The sequence below is a fragment of the Brachyhypopomus gauderio genome, chromosome 7 (genome assembly GCF_052324685.1).
Source record: "Brachyhypopomus gauderio isolate BG-103 chromosome 7, BGAUD_0.2, whole genome shotgun sequence".
NCBI classification, from domain to species: Eukaryota; Metazoa; Chordata; class Actinopteri; order Gymnotiformes; family Hypopomidae; genus Brachyhypopomus; species Brachyhypopomus gauderio.
The window spans coordinates 6262595-6280819 of record NC_135217.1 but is presented as its reverse complement, the minus strand read 5'-3'; the positions used below and the strand labels follow the sequence as shown (position 1 = coordinate 6280819).

Below are 18225 nucleotides of genomic sequence, written 5' to 3'. Positions count from 1 at the left end.
GGTCTACTGAGGGCAGGTTAACCAAGGGTTATCTGAGGGCAGGTCTAGTGAGAGCGGGTAAACTGAGGGCAGGTCTATTGAGAGCAGGTTATCTGAGGGCAGGTCTAGTGAGAGCAGGTTAACTGAGGGCGGGTGTAGTGAGAGCAGGATAAATGAGGGCAGGTCTAGTGAGGGCAGGTCTAGTGAGAGCGGGTTATCTGAGGGCAGGTCTAGTGAGAGCGGGTTATCTGAGGGCAGGTCTATTGAGAGCAGGTTATCTGAGGGCAGGTCTAGTGAGAGCAGGTTAACTGAGGGCGGGTGTAGTGAGAGCAGGATAAATGAGGGCAGGTCTAGTGAGGGCAGGTCTAGTGAGAGCGGGTTATCTGAGGGCAGGTCTAGTGAGAGCGGGTTATCTGAGGGCAGGTCTAGCGAGAGCGGGTTATCTGAGGGCAGGTCTAGCGAGAGCAGGTTATCTGAGGGCAGGTCTAGTGAGAGCGGGTTAACTGAGGGCAGGTCTAGTGAGAGCGGGTTAACTGAGGGCAGGTCTAGTGAGAGCGGGGAAACTGAGGGCAGGTCTAGTGAGAGCGGGTTATCTGAGGGCAGGTCTAGTGAGAGCAGGTTATCTGAGGGCAGGTCTAGTGAGAGTGGGTTATCTGAGGGCAGGTCTAGTGAGAGTGGGTTATCTGAGGGCAGGTCTAGTGAGAGCAGGTTATCTGAGGGCAGGTCTAGTGAGACCAGGTTATCTGAGGGCAGGTCTAGTGAGAGCGGGTTAACTGAGGGCAGGTCTAGTGAGAGCAGGATAAATGAGGGCAGGTCTAGTGAGAGCGGGTTAACTGAGGGCAGGTCTAGTGAGAGCGGGTTATCTGAGGGCAGGTCTAGTGAGAGCGGGTTAACTGAGGGCAGGTCTAATGAGAGCGGGTTATCTGAGGGCAGGTCTAGTGAGAGCGGGTTAACTGAGGGCAGGTCTAGTGAGATGAGGTAAACTGAGGGCAGGTCTACTGAGAGCGGGTTAACTGAGGGCAGGTCTACTGAGAGCGAGTTAACTGAGGGCGGGTGTAGTGAGAGCAGGATAAACGAGGGCAGGTCTAGTGAGGGCAGGTCTAGTGAGAGCGGGTTATCTGAGGGCAGGTCTAGTGAGAGCAGGTTATCTGAGGGCAGGTCTAGTGAGAGTGGGTTATCTGAGGGCAGGTCTAGTGAGAGCAGGTTATCTGAGGGCAGGTCTAGTGAGAGCAGGTTATCTGAGGGCAGGTCTAGTGAGAGCAGGTTATCTGAGGGCAGGTCTAGTGAGAGCGGGTTAACTGAGGGCAGGTCTAGTGAGAGCAGGATAAATGAGGGCAGGTCTAGTGAGAGCGGGTTATCTGAGGGCAGGTCTAGTGAGAGCGGGTTATCTGAGGGCAGGTCTAGTGAGAGCGGGTTATCTGAGGGCAGGTCTAGTGAGAGCGGGTTAACTGAGGGCAGCTGTAGTGAGAGCAGGATAAATGAGGACAGGTTTAGTGAGGGCAGGTCTAGTGAGAGTGGGGAAACTGAGGGCAGGTCTAGTGAGAGCGGGTTAACTGAGGGCAGGTCTACTGAGAGCGGGTTAACTGAGGGCGGGTGTAGTGAGAGCAGGATAAACGAGGGCAGGTCTAGTGAGAGCGGGTTATCTGAGGGCAGGTCTACTGAGAGCGGGTTAACTGAGGGCAGGTCTAGTGAGAGGAGGTAAACTGAGGGCAGGTCTACTGAGAGCGGGTTATATGAGGGCAGGTCTAATGAGAGGAGGTAAACTGAGGGCAGGTCTACTGAGAGCGGGTTATCTGAGGGCAGGTCTAGTGAGAGGAGGTTAACTGAGGGCAGGTCTAGTGAGAGGAGGTTAACTGAGGGCAGGTCTAGTGAGAGCGAGTTCACTGAGGGCGGGTGTAGTGAGAGCAGGATAAACGAGGGCAGGTCTAGTGAGGGCAGGTCTAGTGAGAGCGGGTTATCTGAGGGCAGGTCTACTGAGAGCGGGTTAACTAAGGGCAAGTCTAGTGAGAGGAGGTAAACTGAGGGCAGGTCTACTGAGAGCGGGTTAACTGAGGGCAGGTCTACTGAGAGCGGGTTATCTGAGGGCAGGTCTAGTGAACTTACTGCTCCGTGCTGGCTGTCCCTGCTGCTCGCAGTCTGTCATCCTCTCTTGTTTTCTTGTTCATCTTTCTCTGTTTAAGAGAGCTGCTGTCTGCCTTAGTGCTGGGCTCTTCAGTTAAACCTAGAACAAATGCACACAAGCACAAAGCCAGCCCAGGAAGTTATACGCATGCACACGCGCGCACACGCATACACACACACACACACACACACACACACACACACACACACACACACACACACACACACACACACACACACACACACACACACACACACACACAAAAAAACAACCTTCCACATTTATAATATCAAATAACAATTTGATCGATCCACATCAAATAATAATTATTACTGACATATTATTTCCTACATTAATGCCTACTACTTATGTATAATCTACCATAAACCACATGCAAGACAATAACAAATGTCAACAAAACCATCAACCATTTACATCAATCTTTTGATCGACAGAAGGCCTAATCTGACTTAATTACAAAAATCTTTAAACTATAATTTTACCAATTGGCCTAGCACTCCCCAGACTCTAGCCATACCCATTTACACCACTGGGTGGCACTGTTGCCTTCCTAAATTGGTTACTAAAGTTGTGTGTGTGTTCTGCATTGGTCTAAATCTAAAGCCTCAGCATCCTAAACACCGGGCCCAGCCTTCTGCCCTTAGCACACCGTGCTGCCACAAATGGAACCAGACATCAGGTACTTAAGCACATAATCATTTATAAAAACACAATAAAAACACCAGAGTAACCACAGAAACAAGCCCTAGGAATCCCTGGTTATATAGCACTGAACGTCTGCTAGACTATCACACAGAGTGTGTGCAACACGTTTCTTTGGACCAAATAAAATTAGAACATCCACAAAATATAGGAATCATTTGTTTTCTTTAATCATGAAATAAACCCCCAAACCTGGATCAAGCCATAATTTATATAACGACTGGTATCCAGCCATGGAGTCTGACCCTGTGTGTGAGCACAAGCCCCCAGCAGTGTGTGCACACACGCGCGGGTGTGTGTTTGCGCTGCCAAGCCTCTCGCAGCCCCTTTAATGTGCTCTCATGACTCATTGCTAATGGCCATTATAGAATGGAACCATATTAGGAAATGTTTGACTACTGAATGCTGACAGCTGCATTACATCACATAAACACACACACACGTGGCTGTATAAGACCACACACGTTCAGTAGCTTCAGTAACGGAGCAGGAGACGTTCAGGAGCAGGAGACGTCTCCTCCCACTCACCCAGCAGCTCCTTCCGTGTTCGGCTTGCGATCTCCTTGATCTCCATGCGAGACAGAGAGAGGGAGGGCGTGGTCGGGATCATGGGGGCGGGCGCTATCATCCCGGAGGTGGGTGTGGTAAGCACTTTATTGACCAATGGGGACTTGAGGGGCCTCTCGATGCTCCGCCCAACGAGGTTACTCAGTGGGATTTTATAGATGTGTTTGGAGGGAGCTTCTCCTGAAATGAGAGGTGAAAAGAAGAGCAGGTGTACATGCTAGGAGACAAAACACAACCAGGTGTAAAAAGACGATGATGATAAACCAGTATGATTTTCATATGACACTGTATGATAATCCAGTACTTTTCATATAACGCAGTATGATAATCCAGTATGATTTTCATATGACACTGTATGATAATCCAGTACTTTTCATATAACGCAGTATGATAATCCAGTAGTTTTCATACGACGCAGTATGATAATCCAGTACTTTTCATATGATGCTGAATGATAATCCAGTAGTTTTCATATAAAGCAGTATGATAATCCAGTACTTTTCACATGATATACTGTATACTGATTATTAGGGTTTCCTTCATACTGTAGTTGCATGCCAATTTAGTTGGACACCTGATCACTTGTGACAAAAAAATTAAGTCTTTAATTAGTCCTTATTTGATCAATCAAAACATTATAGATAGCAAGGTGACAAAAATTTGAGAGCTGAAAATTATTCATGTATTGCTGATGAAATTTATAAAGAAGTTAGATCTTGCACAAAACCATTATACAGTATGCGAAATCACACTCTTGCCACATCTAACTGATAATAAATGACTTGTTATATTAAATAAATAAATGATTTGTTTTAAATGTTAAATTAGACATTTTCACCACTAGAGGGCACTACCAACCCATGCTTTTTCTCAAATTCACAGAGTGCTCTGAAGAACCAAACAAATGCAAAGCCAATGCAAGAAACAAAACAATGAACCACAACTAAAACATGCTAAACATTAACATCTCCACCATCTAGAAGACCACACAGAGAAGTTAGTTCAGCCCCTGTTCCCATCACATGCACAGGTTGAAGTCCCCCATAAAACGTTTACACTTCCATCAGAGGTCCATCTGATGTCAAGGCCATGTGGGGTCTCATGGCATCAGTGCAAAAGCCACGTTTACCTCCCCTGATGCTTAAGAGCGTCCCGTGACTATGACGTCATCGTTACGGTGTAGGGGCGGAGGCCATCATGAACTAAACAGACCACGCCCCCACCCCAACAGACCACGCCCACACCCCAACAGACCACGCCCCCCACCTCCAGCCGATCATTGTTATCTGAAACAATGTATGTAATGACTTTGCACATTATCTCCCACTTAATGATGAGCTCACTAATACCTTCAGACAGCACAGCCAGTTCAGCTTAATTAGAATGAATGGATGCGTTCATGGATCGACCCACACCCTGGTGGAAACATGCTGAGTCAGGAATATTCAGACATATTCCCTATTCATATCTGCACCATGGCACAGTAAAATGGATATACCGCATATAGTATATACACTACATATATTTATGCTTTATAACATAATCTGAGTAATGGGCGTTCGGTGTACAGCAGTTTGATTCTGTCCCATGATGCAGAGATGGTGGTTGCAGGTGATTGGCTGGTGGGTTAAAGTACCAGGATGTGGGTTGTCATAGCCCCTCTGTGTCACTCTATAGGCCGTCTGATCTGGGAGTAGCACTTTGGACTAGAGATGGCAACCCAAACTGTGTGTGTGTGTGTGTGTTTGTGTGTGTGTGTGTGTGTGTGTGTGTGTGTGCGAGAGAGAGAGAGAGAGAGCAGGGGAGGAGAGGGGCTTTGACAAAAGTATCCATGGTGACAAAAATGATCTCTAAGTCATGCTGGGGCGAATGTGTCCCTCTTCCACTCAAAGGTTTTCTCTCTCTCCACTCATCACCTTCATGTCTTCTTCTCCATCATCCATCATCCCTCGTTCCCTCCCTCTCTCTCCCACTCTCTCTGTCTGACAGGATACACACCGAGACACACTGAGACACACACTGGACCCGGGCTCTCTCGGCATGCGATGACAGCAAGACCCGGGGGCAAGTTTCCGTGGCAACGTGCATGTTAGTGCGGCAGTATGGGAAACGCAGGCAAAGACGGACGAGTCCGCGGTACCTTCGGCGTCTTTAGACATGTAGAGGGAAAGCTTGGTGCCGTAGGGAATCCGAATACAATCTACACCAGGGCGGAGAAGAGCGTTACGCCAAACCCACACGCTCAGTCACACGCACACAGAACTGACAGCAGATAAACCAATGAACACGCGCGTAGCCCGTAACCACGGACACAACATACAGAACAAGCCTAAATGACACAGCCTCAAAATGTGTGAAAACATTGTATACTCTCATACATTCATTCTTGTGTGTAGGAAAGACACTACATTTCCCTTCATGCTTTGCAATGGGGAAAGACCTACCATCTCCAAGGGGTGAGGGGAAAATGGGCATCTCATAGCCTGTGGGTGTTTGAGGAGAACTCTGGGAACTGGTGTCTCTGGAGCTACAGTTGGAGGCGGAGTTAACCGGCGCCGATGACATGAAGTAGATGTCGGACTAGGTAGAGAAACAGTGAGAAATGTCATCAAATGGCATGAAACACACACTTAACTTTTCACCCTCCGTCCACAGCACACCGCAGCCTGCTGGCTACAGCTCCGGCTGAGAGGACACGCGTGTCCCGCGTGTCCCGCACGTCCCGCGGTGAAACACTCACCCTGGAGGCAACCAGCTGGAGCTCCGGCACCACGGCTGTGTACACCAAGTTGCCGTTGACAACCAATCGGATCTCTATGGAGTCGGTGGTGAACGCCAGTATGTAGGGAAACGCACACACTGTGACACAGGAAGTGACATCACAGTGAGATTAGCGAAGCACAGGTGAACTTGGACATCAACAGACGAGCAACCCGGTTCAAAGGAAGGAAACGTCTTTGCAAACGTTTTTTGGCACTAACCAAGAAACCAAAGACATTAGAAGACGTTAGAGCCACGCCTTCTTATGGAGGCGTGAGCAACACACCCACGTAAACAGCAACCTAGCTAAGGTGACACATTAGCACACACAGTAGCACATTAGCAGGTGTCGCATTGGGAAGACTGACATGTCCCAGACTGCCTGGCGAGTTTCTGCACCACGGAAACAGAGGTCATGGACACCCAGCCCATAGTGATAGCAATGCTGTGGTAATGGAGGGGGGGGGATGTTGCTATGGTTACTCACCGATGCTATTGGGCATTTGATTCCAGCTGAAGTGGAAGTCAGACGAATTGGGCTGAATCATGGGCATAGCCCCGTTAAATGGACACACTTTCTTATAGGTGCAGAGATCTGTGAGCAAAGTGATTGGCGGGTGTCAGGAATAGCGTCGAAGGTTCAAAGCAGTCAATATGAATATACACGAGAGACACAGACTATTATAGCAGAGCAGTAGACCAGCTTCTCCGTCTTCATACACGTCTATGGCTGCGACGAAGTTCACCTGCAAACACACAGGACGTGTGCTGTAGCCATCAGCAGTGTCCCAACAGCATGCTTCTGCTGTGTGTGGGCATGGGTGTCTACGTGTGTGTGTGTGGGGGTGTGTGTGTGTGTTTCTGTGTGTATTTTCATCCACCATCAAGGCAGAAGTGTCTTGTCTATGTAGAAACACACAAGAATGGCTAGCTTATTTGTCAGGACCAAGCTGCTAGCTAAAACTGTCAGGATTTGTCAGGGTCCGGCTCTACTAATTTGTGTTTTACTTCTTTTGGGAGAAGGGGCAGGGTTACTGGGGTCAGGGCTACTTTTGGACCCTATAATAAATGTGTCTACATAAAGCTAGTTACGTATCTATAATAAACATTACATATCTCACATAAGTATTGTATCTCCTGGCAGGGTGTAAACAGAAGGTGTAAATGTGTGTGTGTGTGTGTGTGTGTGTGTTCATCTCTTACCCGGTTGGAGTCTACATGGTGCAGTCTGTAAGCATCACCGGTGCTCTCATTGATCAGGTCGAACTGGTGCTTGTAGGCCACACAGATCATGTGGTCATTCTCACCCGTCGGGCCATCCACCAGTGCCATGACGACCGGGGAGTCACACAGGCAGATCTCCTGTTGGGCACAGGGAATCAGAGCGGCTTTGATTGACAGCTGCTAATCCCATTTGAAAATCCCAGCTGCTAATCCCAGATGCCAATCCCCAATGGCATAAGCAGCGCGAGGCGAGTCACTAGCGCACGAGTGCAAAAATGGCAACGCGGTAATATGAAATGAATATGCAGATGACTGTCTAACGGCCGAGGGAAAGTTCCGATAATAAAGCCGTGTTGAATAATACCAGTTCTCGTCCAGGCGATGGCACGGGCTTTTACTGGAGCGCCAATCAAAGGACGGCGTGTTGTTTTAGCTCCGCCCCTCTCTTACCCGGATGTACTGGAACTCTTCCACGGGCGAATCGCTGGCCCCCATACTCGTGCCAACCAATGTAAGGCAGTCGTGGCGGGGCTGTTTCCTGGTGACGAGGAGAAGCTTGTTCCTTATCGCCGCGACGATGCGAAGCTCCGCCCCATGGTGTGTGTTTATGGAGTACAGATGGCATCCTGAAGACACAGCAGCACACCGTTTCAAGCCACAAAGCCCTGCTACTATTTACTGGACCACAGAGCTGCTGAGCACTGCGTCCACACTGACACGTCTATTTACACCACTGCTTCACTTCCTCATTTAACTGCCCCAGTTCACCTCCTGATGTTAATTCCCCATAGAAATACGTTGAAAGTTGAATTAATGTTGATCTGTTAATCTATTTGATCTAGCTCCCAATGGAGCGCTGATATATATCACACACACACACACACACACACACACACACACACACACACACACACACACACACACACACACACAGACTGAATGTGCACTTCATTAGAGAGACACATCTCCAGAACAGCAGTACTTCTTGGTGTTGAAATCATTCTGCAGGAATCTTTCTCGCAGTTGCTGCAGATTAGATGCAGGTACTGACATAATCTGAACAGCCCGTTCTCACTTGTCTTGGAGCTGTTCTGTTGGAGCACACAGGTGTCAGAGGATCCAGGGTGTGCCAAGAAAACTCTCCCTACACCTTCACTCCTCCTCCACCAGTCTGAGCTGGTCACACCCCACAGGAGGGGCTCATTTATTCATGCCGCCGGTACCAAATTCTGTTTCTCTCTCTCGCTCTCTCTCTCATATATATATTTATACACACACACACACACACACACACACACACACACACACACACACACGTACATATATGTGACATATCCATATTCATTAATTACCCCTGGTTTTTTCCAGCTTGTTCTCTCTACTGTCTCCTTTGGTGCGGACGAGTTGGCGCTCCTCGATGCCTCGTTTGAGCGTGCTCAGTCTGTACACGTACAGCCGGGCATCCTTCCCTGAAAGAAAAACAAGCAATCTATTACCAGCTCCCAAAAAGTCCTGAATAATACATGTACCAGAAGAGCCCCTCCCCCTCCCCCGCTCTGATCTACTGTCCTGTGTTTAACAGGTCAGGGACGGATGAGCCTTCAGTTTTGAATTGCTCAAGAAAAGAAAATATTTATTGTTTTTAAATGTTTTAAACAATGTATTATTGAACAATACATGTAAGCTTAGTAAAGTTTTTTTATTAGTTTTTTGAATGATGAAATAAAACTGGCTCATGTAGTGGTCTATGGTTTTCGGATGCTGGCGTCTGTAAAGATCATCATGGTAAAAGCAGTTAGGATCTCACTCCTGGATCTGCATGAGAAATCTGAGATTTCTGATTTTCTCAAAGCTGAGTAACAAATTGACGCATAATGGTCTCTTTGTAAGAAAATAAAAGGTCTCGAGAAACTACGTTTTTCTGGAGCAGGCCTGTTATTTGTCAGTTGATACTCAGCAGAACCAGATCCCCCTGTAGCCTGATTATAGCTCTCTGTTCACCTGTGGGTTCCTTAAGTATATTCAGATCCACCTCCTCAACTTTCTAAGGTGCTGTTTTCAGACTGAAGACTCTACTGAAGGCAGTAATCTTTCAGCAAGCTGTTGAATTCAAGCTAACGGTCTGCACAAAGGACGAACTGGACAACACTGGTGTTTAGTGTCTGATCTGATACGATTCCCAAAAACCTGTGATGTGGAGGGGTGGAAGTAAATAATATTTTACCTAGGTTTAAATCTTCTTTCGCTGCTCTAATGGACAAAGCGTGCCTGGCAGACTGACATTTTATTGGTGTTATTAATGGTGTGATTACTTTTGCTAATATATTCTGTTTGGCCAACTTTTTTGTTCTTGTGATAACCTTGCAACCAATTAAGAACCCGTCTGCTAGGGGCTATAGCAGGTTTCGCTACTGCAATTTGTTAGTTTGTGAAATTCTTGTCACAATAAACGAGAGGTTGCCTAGTGATGCTGTAGAGAATCCATTATATTTCACCAGCAGAAGCTCCATGCTGGTGTCTTCTTTAGGTTACGCCTATGTCTCTGTAATGAGCTTTGAGGCTAGACTATGTGTCTCATGTGTGTGTATGTGTAACTGTATGTGTAAGCGTGTGTGTATGTGTGTGTTGTAATGGTGTTCAGGTGCTCAGTAGTATAGACGGCTGGACTATCTGTCAAACAAACACATTTGCAGGTGTGTGTGCTGAGAACACTCTTGTTCTCACTCTCTGACACACACACACACACACACACACACACACACACACACACACACACACACACACACACACACACACACACACACACACACACACACACACACACACACACACACACTTCCAGCCAGGCCCATGCACGTACCTTTATCTGCCCTCATGATGAGCAGGTCCGGAGGTTCGAGCACATGCATCTGCTTGACGGTGAGGGTCTTGTCAAACACTTGTACCGGAGGAAGGGATGATGAGTCTGTCCTCACACACAAAACAGCACAGCGTCTGGGGCTTACTGGCTGAGCTTAGCAAACACTGGCAATTATGCCTTGCAAACAGCAGTCCCCATAAGTCAACAGATTCATCCGGATTACAAATTAGATTTTGGTATTTTCTGCTTTGTCATTTTCTTTTAAAGACTTCAAAAACGAATCGATTCAAAGTTACTGACTTCAAAATTAAGTCATACTGGTTTTGTGTAAAAATGTTTGGTTATAGAACTTACTAATGAGTATACAATTAACATACTTAAATGACCACTAGCTGTTTATCTTTTCTGGATACAAGACCCCCATAATTCAAGAAGCATGAAAAGACTACAGCACATGCCCAACAGATCCAGAGCTCAGTGGCTGAAACTACAATGAAGGTGTAAGTGACATCAAGAGCTCTGATTACAACCGACCTGTACGGGACCTCGAAAGACGTCATTACAGAAGAAATGCCACAGCACGGCATGTCTGGAGTTTGCCAAGAAGATTTCAGCTTGAGACACACCAAGCTGACACTGGAGAACTGACCCACAACTGGGAACGAACCCTTATTAGGGTTATATCTTGTTTTGAGCCAAATTTAGTCCAAACAGCCAATCAGAAACCTCCCTCACGACTGCCAACCACCAACTGCCAATACCAATTCAGCATGCACGAGCAGCCAAAATGGCGGTAACAAATGAGAGGCGATGGTGTGGAGTGTGCCACAAGGACGAATACAGATGGTGGCTGGTCACCAAACAATGTACAAAGCTGGTAAATTATTCCAGTACACATAAAATAACGTATAGTGCTGTAAGAAAAAAAACAACAACATTGGAACAATCTGTGTAAATATTTGTTTGCTCTGGGTGAATATGTTGATCTTTAAAGAGGTTGAATACGTTTGCAAGGCTCTGTATAAATTGTGGCCTATTTTGGGTCTCCAGTTTTATATTGAAAATTATTTAGCAGTAGTGTAACTACACTGAGGTCTAAAGGAACAGGAGTGATGTCTCTCACCTGCATTGCAGAGTAGTGGGTCTGATGCTATAAACAAAGACAAACAAGAAGTATTTTACAGGTTAGATTCTGTGAGGTTACACCATATTTTGTATCATATTATTAGTGGCTATCTTTTACTATTGGGATGTTATATCATTTGACTTTCCAATCAAATATGTAGGCTGTGGTGACTGGTTGAGTGGTACCAAGACCCACCCTAACCTAAAACTCATTGCATGGCCCATAGTAATTACACCATTGTGACTTTTGTCAAAACACTTTGGCTTCATACAGAACTTCATTTTCCATTTTTTGTGATCCTGTTTCTTGTTTAGTTGTTTTTGGTTCATTAAAGTAGAATTCTCATGGATCCATCCATCCATCCATTATCTGTACCACTTAATCCTGCTAGTCGGGGTCACGGGGGGGTCTCATGGATCTCAAATTTTAATATCTACTTTCTCGTGTTATCCTTACCAAAAGCAGAATGTGACAATTCAGAATCTGATCAAGTCGCAAACTCAAAAGCAAACTAAATCTCTTTAGGAGTTCATTTATGTGTCAAAGTATACAAACTGGTACCTCCAACCCAGTGCCAACCCAGTGTCTACTGTACTCTCTACAGTAGAGGAAATATCTGTGACACGGAGCTGCATGCTAACTCATGCAAAGAGGACGATGGAAAATGGCTGAATGGTTTTCTTCATTTCATGAGAGCGCTGCCACCGTCCAGCTATGAAGAAGTCAGCGACATCTTTGAAAACGTGCTAAGTTCATCCCCAGCATGTCTGAACGTTGAACACGTTGTTGGGGTGACATAGGTGCGCGAGGATCCTCCGTCATGGCACCACCGAGGGCGTAGCACGGCGGGCCGGCTGATGAGGATGCCACGCGTGCCTCTGTCATGGGCGGTGCACGTGGGAGGTGCACGTGGGAGGTGCACGTGGGCGGTACACTTGGACGGTACACGTGGGAGGTGCACGTGGGCGGTGCACGTGGGTATGTAGGTGCTGCCAGGATAACAAACCCAGTAAAAGCTGGGGAACTCTACACCGCCGGGCTGGCCCTGACATGGGCTGATGGCCGCGGTCCGAGCGAAGCTTCAGCTGTCTGAGTCCTGCTAAATATTTCATGAGAGTGAGCGCACAAGTAGAGGGAGAGGTTCGGCGTTCTGAATGAACGAATCTCCCTGAACGAACGTTCCGAATGTTCCGAACTTTGTTGCTGAGATGTCAGTATACAGTACACAGTACTGTGCATAATAAGCATCTAAACAATTTATTAAGATTATAAGTTGTTATGTTGGCGCTCTAAGCTTTGTACAGTATCTCACTGCTCAGTGTTTGTAGTACACAGTGTGATTACAGTGAATGTGTAGGACACACTGCCCTCGGTGAAACTGCCTTTATGTAGTTCAGCTTCTACAGCAGCAGGATGGCGTGTGAACGCTCCGCCCTGCCCGTGTGGCCACGCCCACACACAGCCACCCATCGCCAACGACGACGCACTCTCACCTTCCAGCAGTACGACCCCCGCGGACTCCGTGGCAACCAGGAGCGACTGCCCCCAGGAATCTCCGGCCACGATGTCGTACGTAAAGCTGGTACAGAAGGATTGTGACTCCCATGGCTGCGGAAACACACACACACACACACACACACACACATACACATACACATACACACACACACACACACACATACACACAAACACACACACACACACACACACACACAAACACACAAAAACACACACCATACACACACACACACATACACAAACACAGAGGCTCAGAGGCTGGCAGCAGCTCCCTCTCCTACACACTCACACATATCTCTCACAAACATCCTCTCTCTCTCTCTCTCTCTCTCTCTCTCTCTCTTTCACTCACACATCCTCTTCTTGTATTCCTCCCTTTCTCTCACCTCCTTTCTGCAAAGGCCCGTATTGACTAGACTTGTAGGAGCATCCCCTCGGACTATGGTCTTCAACTTCAGTGCCTAGGAACACACACACACACACACACACACACACACACACACACACACACACACACACACAGAGGTCCATTACATCCTCAATAAATGTACCAGATGTTCCCAGATTACCTTAAAAGCTCTTTTCACACCAAGTACAAATAATTCACAGGAAAATGCTGCACGTGGGTAATAGTTTGGTTTTGTTGACATGCTTCAGCACCCACAGAGGAACATCCTCTTCATCCTCGTCATCCCCGTCCTTCATATTTTTTAAGCTGGTAGTTCACTCCCTTGCACTTGTGAAGCAAAGCAACTGTGTTCATAGTGCACATTTCACAGACCAAGATCTGTGCTTTACAAAAGACAGAAATACAAATATCATAAAACTAAGGTTACAAAATGTAAAGAAAATGGGTATTAAAAAGTGTGATTAAAATATAAAAAAAATATTTAAATCTATTTACAATAAAGAGATCTAATAAATAAATCAAAATAAATAGAATAATAATGTGCCGTTGTATGATAAAACTGCAATATAACTAAAAGAACAGTGGTTTCAATGAAAGTCTGGTCAAATAAAAATACTTTTAGTTATTCTAATATTCAATCTCACTTGTTTATATCTAAAAACAGCATACTAACTAAACGTTGCCTTCTGTGGGCAAGACTAACTAAGCGGTCCTAATGTGAGATATCTGCTCACGTCACAGCATATCAGATAAATATAGCGGCCATGTACAACTGACTTATACACTAGTAACAGGACCTTGTAGTAAATTCTGGTAGTGAGTGGAAGAAGGACTTTTGCTCATAGTAAGATCTTTGGCAGCTGTTTGTCTTTTTTGTTTTGAGAGCCCCATTAGGAGATCATTACAGGAATCAATCTTGCTAGACATAAAGGTATGGATGAGGTTTCCTAGGTGTGGTTTAGTCAAGAGATCTATCATTTTGTTGATGTTCTTATGGTGATAAAATGAAGATTTAGTAACTGCTAAAACCCAGATTAGAGTCCATTAGTACGCCAAGGCTGTTAGCTTAGTCTATATATAGGAGTACTCTGAAGTCTAGACTAAGCTAGCCTTTTCCTGTTCCCAAATATAATAACCTTAGTTTTCTCTTTACTCAACTGCACAAAGTCTTGGCCCATCCAGTGAGGAATGTGCTCAAAGCACTTACAAAGTGAGCTAAGGGAACTAGAGATGTTTGGTGAGAAAGCCAAGTTAAGCTTGGTATTGTCTGTACAGTGCTGGTAAGACTTCCCAAATCCTACACGATGCAGACAACATGAAGCATTTATAAATTAAAAAAGATCAGTCCAAGAATCTAACAGACTCTCCCAGACACATTTTCTATTTTGACAAAGTAATTCCTTCCATACAGGTGTGATCTCAAGGACTGCAGCCGAGAATCCAACCCACCTATTAAATCAAGAATTTAGTGTTCAGTAGCAGCAACGGCAGGATCGAAAACAATAACAGAACTCATCTTTCCTTAGTGTCTGAATTTAAAGTGACGCCATTAATCACCTTAATTAGAGTAGTCTCTGTCCTATGACTGAAATTCGAATCGACAGCTCTTTAAAGATAGTTAGTTACTCGTAGATGATTTTCTCAATTAGTTTCCCAATGAAAGGCAGATCTGAAATGCGTTTGTAATTACACAGCAGATTTGCGTCCGGATTTTTACCGTTTTAGTCGTGACAAGGCAAGACAGGGTGCAAGCGTGAGTCAACATTTTGAGAGCACAAACCGTTTAACCAAAAGCAAACTCAAAACGAGGGTAAATATTCGAAAATAAATATACAGCAAACACATATCGGCACAAAAAGCATCAAACAAGCGTACAAATCCAAGGCAGAGGCAGACAGGTGACAAAAATCGACCCCAAGAGAGGGAAACAGGAGGAATATGAGTTGTAATTAAGGACTGGAAGGAGGAAGTTACAGAGCTGGAAACACTACTAATGATTGGTTTTAAAGGTGGGCGTGGCCACATGTGGGAACAGGAAGTCAACGCAATGACTAGACAAAAAGAAAACCAAACCGGGAGGACATAGAGGAGAGAGGCCATGACATTAATACAGGCTTATCAACTGCAGCTTTTAATGTGTTGGGAAACATGCCTGAAATAAGGGAGGTATTTGGTGTCTGTCCCGTGAGTTTGTGCGGGAGCCCCGTGTGGTACCTGGCCTATCCGGACGAACTCGGCCTGCCGGGCCTCCTCCTTCTTGCGGGCGGACTTGGGAGACTCGGGCAGCACGTCGCTGAAGGAGCGACGGTTCAGCATGTTCTGAGGAGAAAAGGGAACCTACAGGAGCAGCAACACACACACACGTACACACACACGTGCGGGTCTGAGAGCAGGAAAGAGGCCGGACTGCGTGACAGAGCAGAGATCGAGAATCAGGCCGAAGCGTGAACGCAGCAGGGTAGTGACTCCCGTGAAGAGTGCTCACAGCAGGAGAGTGCTCCGAGTGCCTCCCGGAAAGAGTGCTGGCCGCAGGAGTGATGTAAGAAACCACAGGGTGATCCCCCAAACCGTTGTGGTCAAAGGTCACATTGACTGTTCTTTGGTCAGAAGTGGTGACTAACATCTAAATGACACAAATCTAATGTGACCGACATGATATTTTGAAATTCTTCCAACTGGGTAAATCTGAGAATATTCCATCACCTTGGCAACACAAGAGGCATATACGATGCAATCACTACAACATAAACAGCAAAAGGAATAATTAATTTAGGTCCAAACAAAATGAGAAAGTGCAGAACATACACATTATTATTGTAACGCGGGAGTACTGGGAGGTACTCACCGCGTATAGTGATAGAAGAAAGGTGGATCCAAGTGCCGTTTAACAGCACAACCGCGTTTGTCAGAACAGAACGCGAGTGCGAGAGTTAAAACACGAAACACAACCCAAATGAATAAACGAAAGCAACGCGGAAAAGTCAACGCGAGAAAATAAAAGGAAAGTCGTGGAAGCACGGTAAAACGATAAACAAAACCCAACGCGGAAAACTCAACGCGTGAAAAATAAAGCTCAACCGTAAGGAGACGGGAGAAACAAACAAAACAACAAACGTAACTTAAACAGCGCAGACACAGGCAACGTGAAAACGAAACTAAAGATGCCAGAGAAGGTGGCTGGCCAGCAGGCAGAAAAACGCCGCAGCAAAACAAAACCCCTTCCTAAAATATAAAGTCAGAATAAAGACAGGAAGAAAAAACAGACTTGGGAAAACTTGAGGTAGGTCAGAGCGACGCAGGAGATAGAATCTCGAAGAAGAGAAGGAGAGACAGAGAGAGAGCGGCGACGAGACACCTTGTAACTTGGAGAGTGCAACTTCGGGGAATGAAGGAGCAGGCTGATAGCGCGAGGGCAAAACCGAACGAATCAGCAATGATCTGTTTCCCACAGCTTCCTTAAGAAGGCTTCAGACAGCTGAAACAGATCATTGCTGATTACGCCCCGCAAGTCTAGGACTGACTCTGGTGCCCCTCCTGGTGGTGGAGGGAGTGGCATCCGAGCCAGCCCTGACAGAGCCCCCCCCTCTAGGCCCGAGACCACGCGGGCCCAACGCGACGGCCCTGTCACGGCGGAAATCCCGGATAAGGGACCTATCAACGATGCGGGAGGCGGGGACCCAGGAGCGTTCCTCGGGGCCATAACCCGTCCAGTCAACCAGGTATTGGTCCCGACCCCGAACACGGCGGTGGTCCAACAACCGGCTGACCGTGTACACAGGACCACCATCAACCATGCGGGGAGCCGGCGGGGCAGGAGCACGGGGCATGTTACACAAGACAGGACGGAGACGAGAAGCGTGAAAAACCGGGTGGACCTTCATAGACGGCGGGAGCACCAACCGGTAAGCGACCGGGTTGATGCGCCTGTCCACCTTGAAGGGGCCCAGGTAGCGAGGAGCCAGCTTCTTGGTTCCGCCGCGGACAGGCAGGTCCTTGGCGGACAACCAGACGCGCTGACCCGGGCGAAACGACAAGGCAGGAAGGCGGTGCTTATCGGCACTCCGACAGTAGCCGGAGGAGGCAGACATCAAGGCCTTACGGGCCTTACGCCAAGCCACCCTACATCGCCGCACCAAAGCCCGGGCACCCGGAACGGCTGCCTCCTCCTCCTGGTTAGCGAACATAGGAGGGGCATACCCGTAGAGGCATTCGAAGGGGGACATCCCGAGGGCCGAGTGCCACAAGGTGTTATGGGCATACTCGGCCCACAGAAGCTGGTCAGACCAGGAGGAGGGGTTGGAGGAAGCCAGACACCGAAGCGTCTGCTCGAGGTCCTGGTTGGTGCGCTCAGTCTGCCCATTAGTCTGGGGGTGAAACCCAGAGGACAAACTAGCCCTGGCCCCCAAGAGCCTCAGGAAAGAACCCCAAAAGCGACTGGTGAAATGGGGTCCCCTGTCGGACACCACGTCGGTAGGAAAACCGTGGTGCCGGACTATGTGGTGTAGGAAGAGAGAAGCAGTCTCCCGGGCCGAGGGGAGCTGAGGCAAGGCCAGAAACCTTGCGGTTTTGGAAAACCTGTCTACGATGACCAGAATGGCGGTGTTACCTCGAGAGGGAGGCAACCCGGTCACGAAATCTAAGGCGACGTGCGTCCAAGGTCTCAACGGAATAGGCAGTGGACGTAACAAACCGGCCGGTTTGGTATGGGTCACCTTGTTTCTGGTACACGTCTCGCAGGCGGTGACGAAACGAGTCACCTCTTGATCCATCCCGGGCCACCAGAATCTACCCTGGAGGAGTTTCAATGTACGTCGTGACCCGGGATGAGCAGCAAAAGGTGAAGTGTGACCCCACTCCATGACCTTCTTACGCAACCTAGGGTGGACGTAGAGACGACCGGATGGGCCACCACCAGGCCCCGGGTCACTGGTGAGCGC

General features: G+C 47.3%; 1 protein-coding gene across 7 annotated transcripts in view; it reads right to left on the bottom strand.

Moving 5' to 3' along the window:
- The window catches only part of garnl3 (GTPase activating Rap/RanGAP domain like 3), a 69445-nt gene that overhangs the window by 2541 nt on the left and 48679 nt on the right, over window positions 1-18225 (bottom strand). For 4 of the 7 annotated variants that reach the window (XM_077011198.1, XM_077011200.1, XM_077011203.1 and 1 more), the window contains 15 exons: window positions 15503-15625; window positions 13266-13340; window positions 12855-12969; window positions 11359-11385; window positions 10236-10340; window positions 8728-8844; window positions 7826-8001; window positions 7355-7513; window positions 6831-6897; window positions 6639-6746; window positions 6132-6250; window positions 5836-5971; window positions 5532-5591; window positions 3353-3571; window positions 2083-2200 (listed from right to left, as the gene is read on the bottom strand). In XM_077011198.1, coding sequence (XP_076867313.1) covers window positions 2083-2200; window positions 3353-3571; window positions 5532-5591; window positions 5836-5971; window positions 6132-6250; window positions 6639-6746; window positions 6831-6897; window positions 7355-7513; window positions 7826-8001; window positions 8728-8844; window positions 10236-10340; window positions 11359-11385; window positions 12855-12969; window positions 13266-13340; window positions 15503-15625 — 1724 coding nt within the window. The remainder of the gene's footprint in view (window positions 1-2082; window positions 2201-3352; window positions 3572-5531; window positions 5592-5835; window positions 5972-6131; window positions 6251-6638; window positions 6747-6830; window positions 6898-7354; window positions 7514-7825; window positions 8002-8727; window positions 8845-10235; window positions 10341-11358; window positions 11386-12854; window positions 12970-13265; window positions 13341-15502; window positions 15626-18225) is intronic. The other 3 variants (XM_077011199.1, XM_077011201.1, XM_077011205.1) reach the window with 3 other exon arrangements.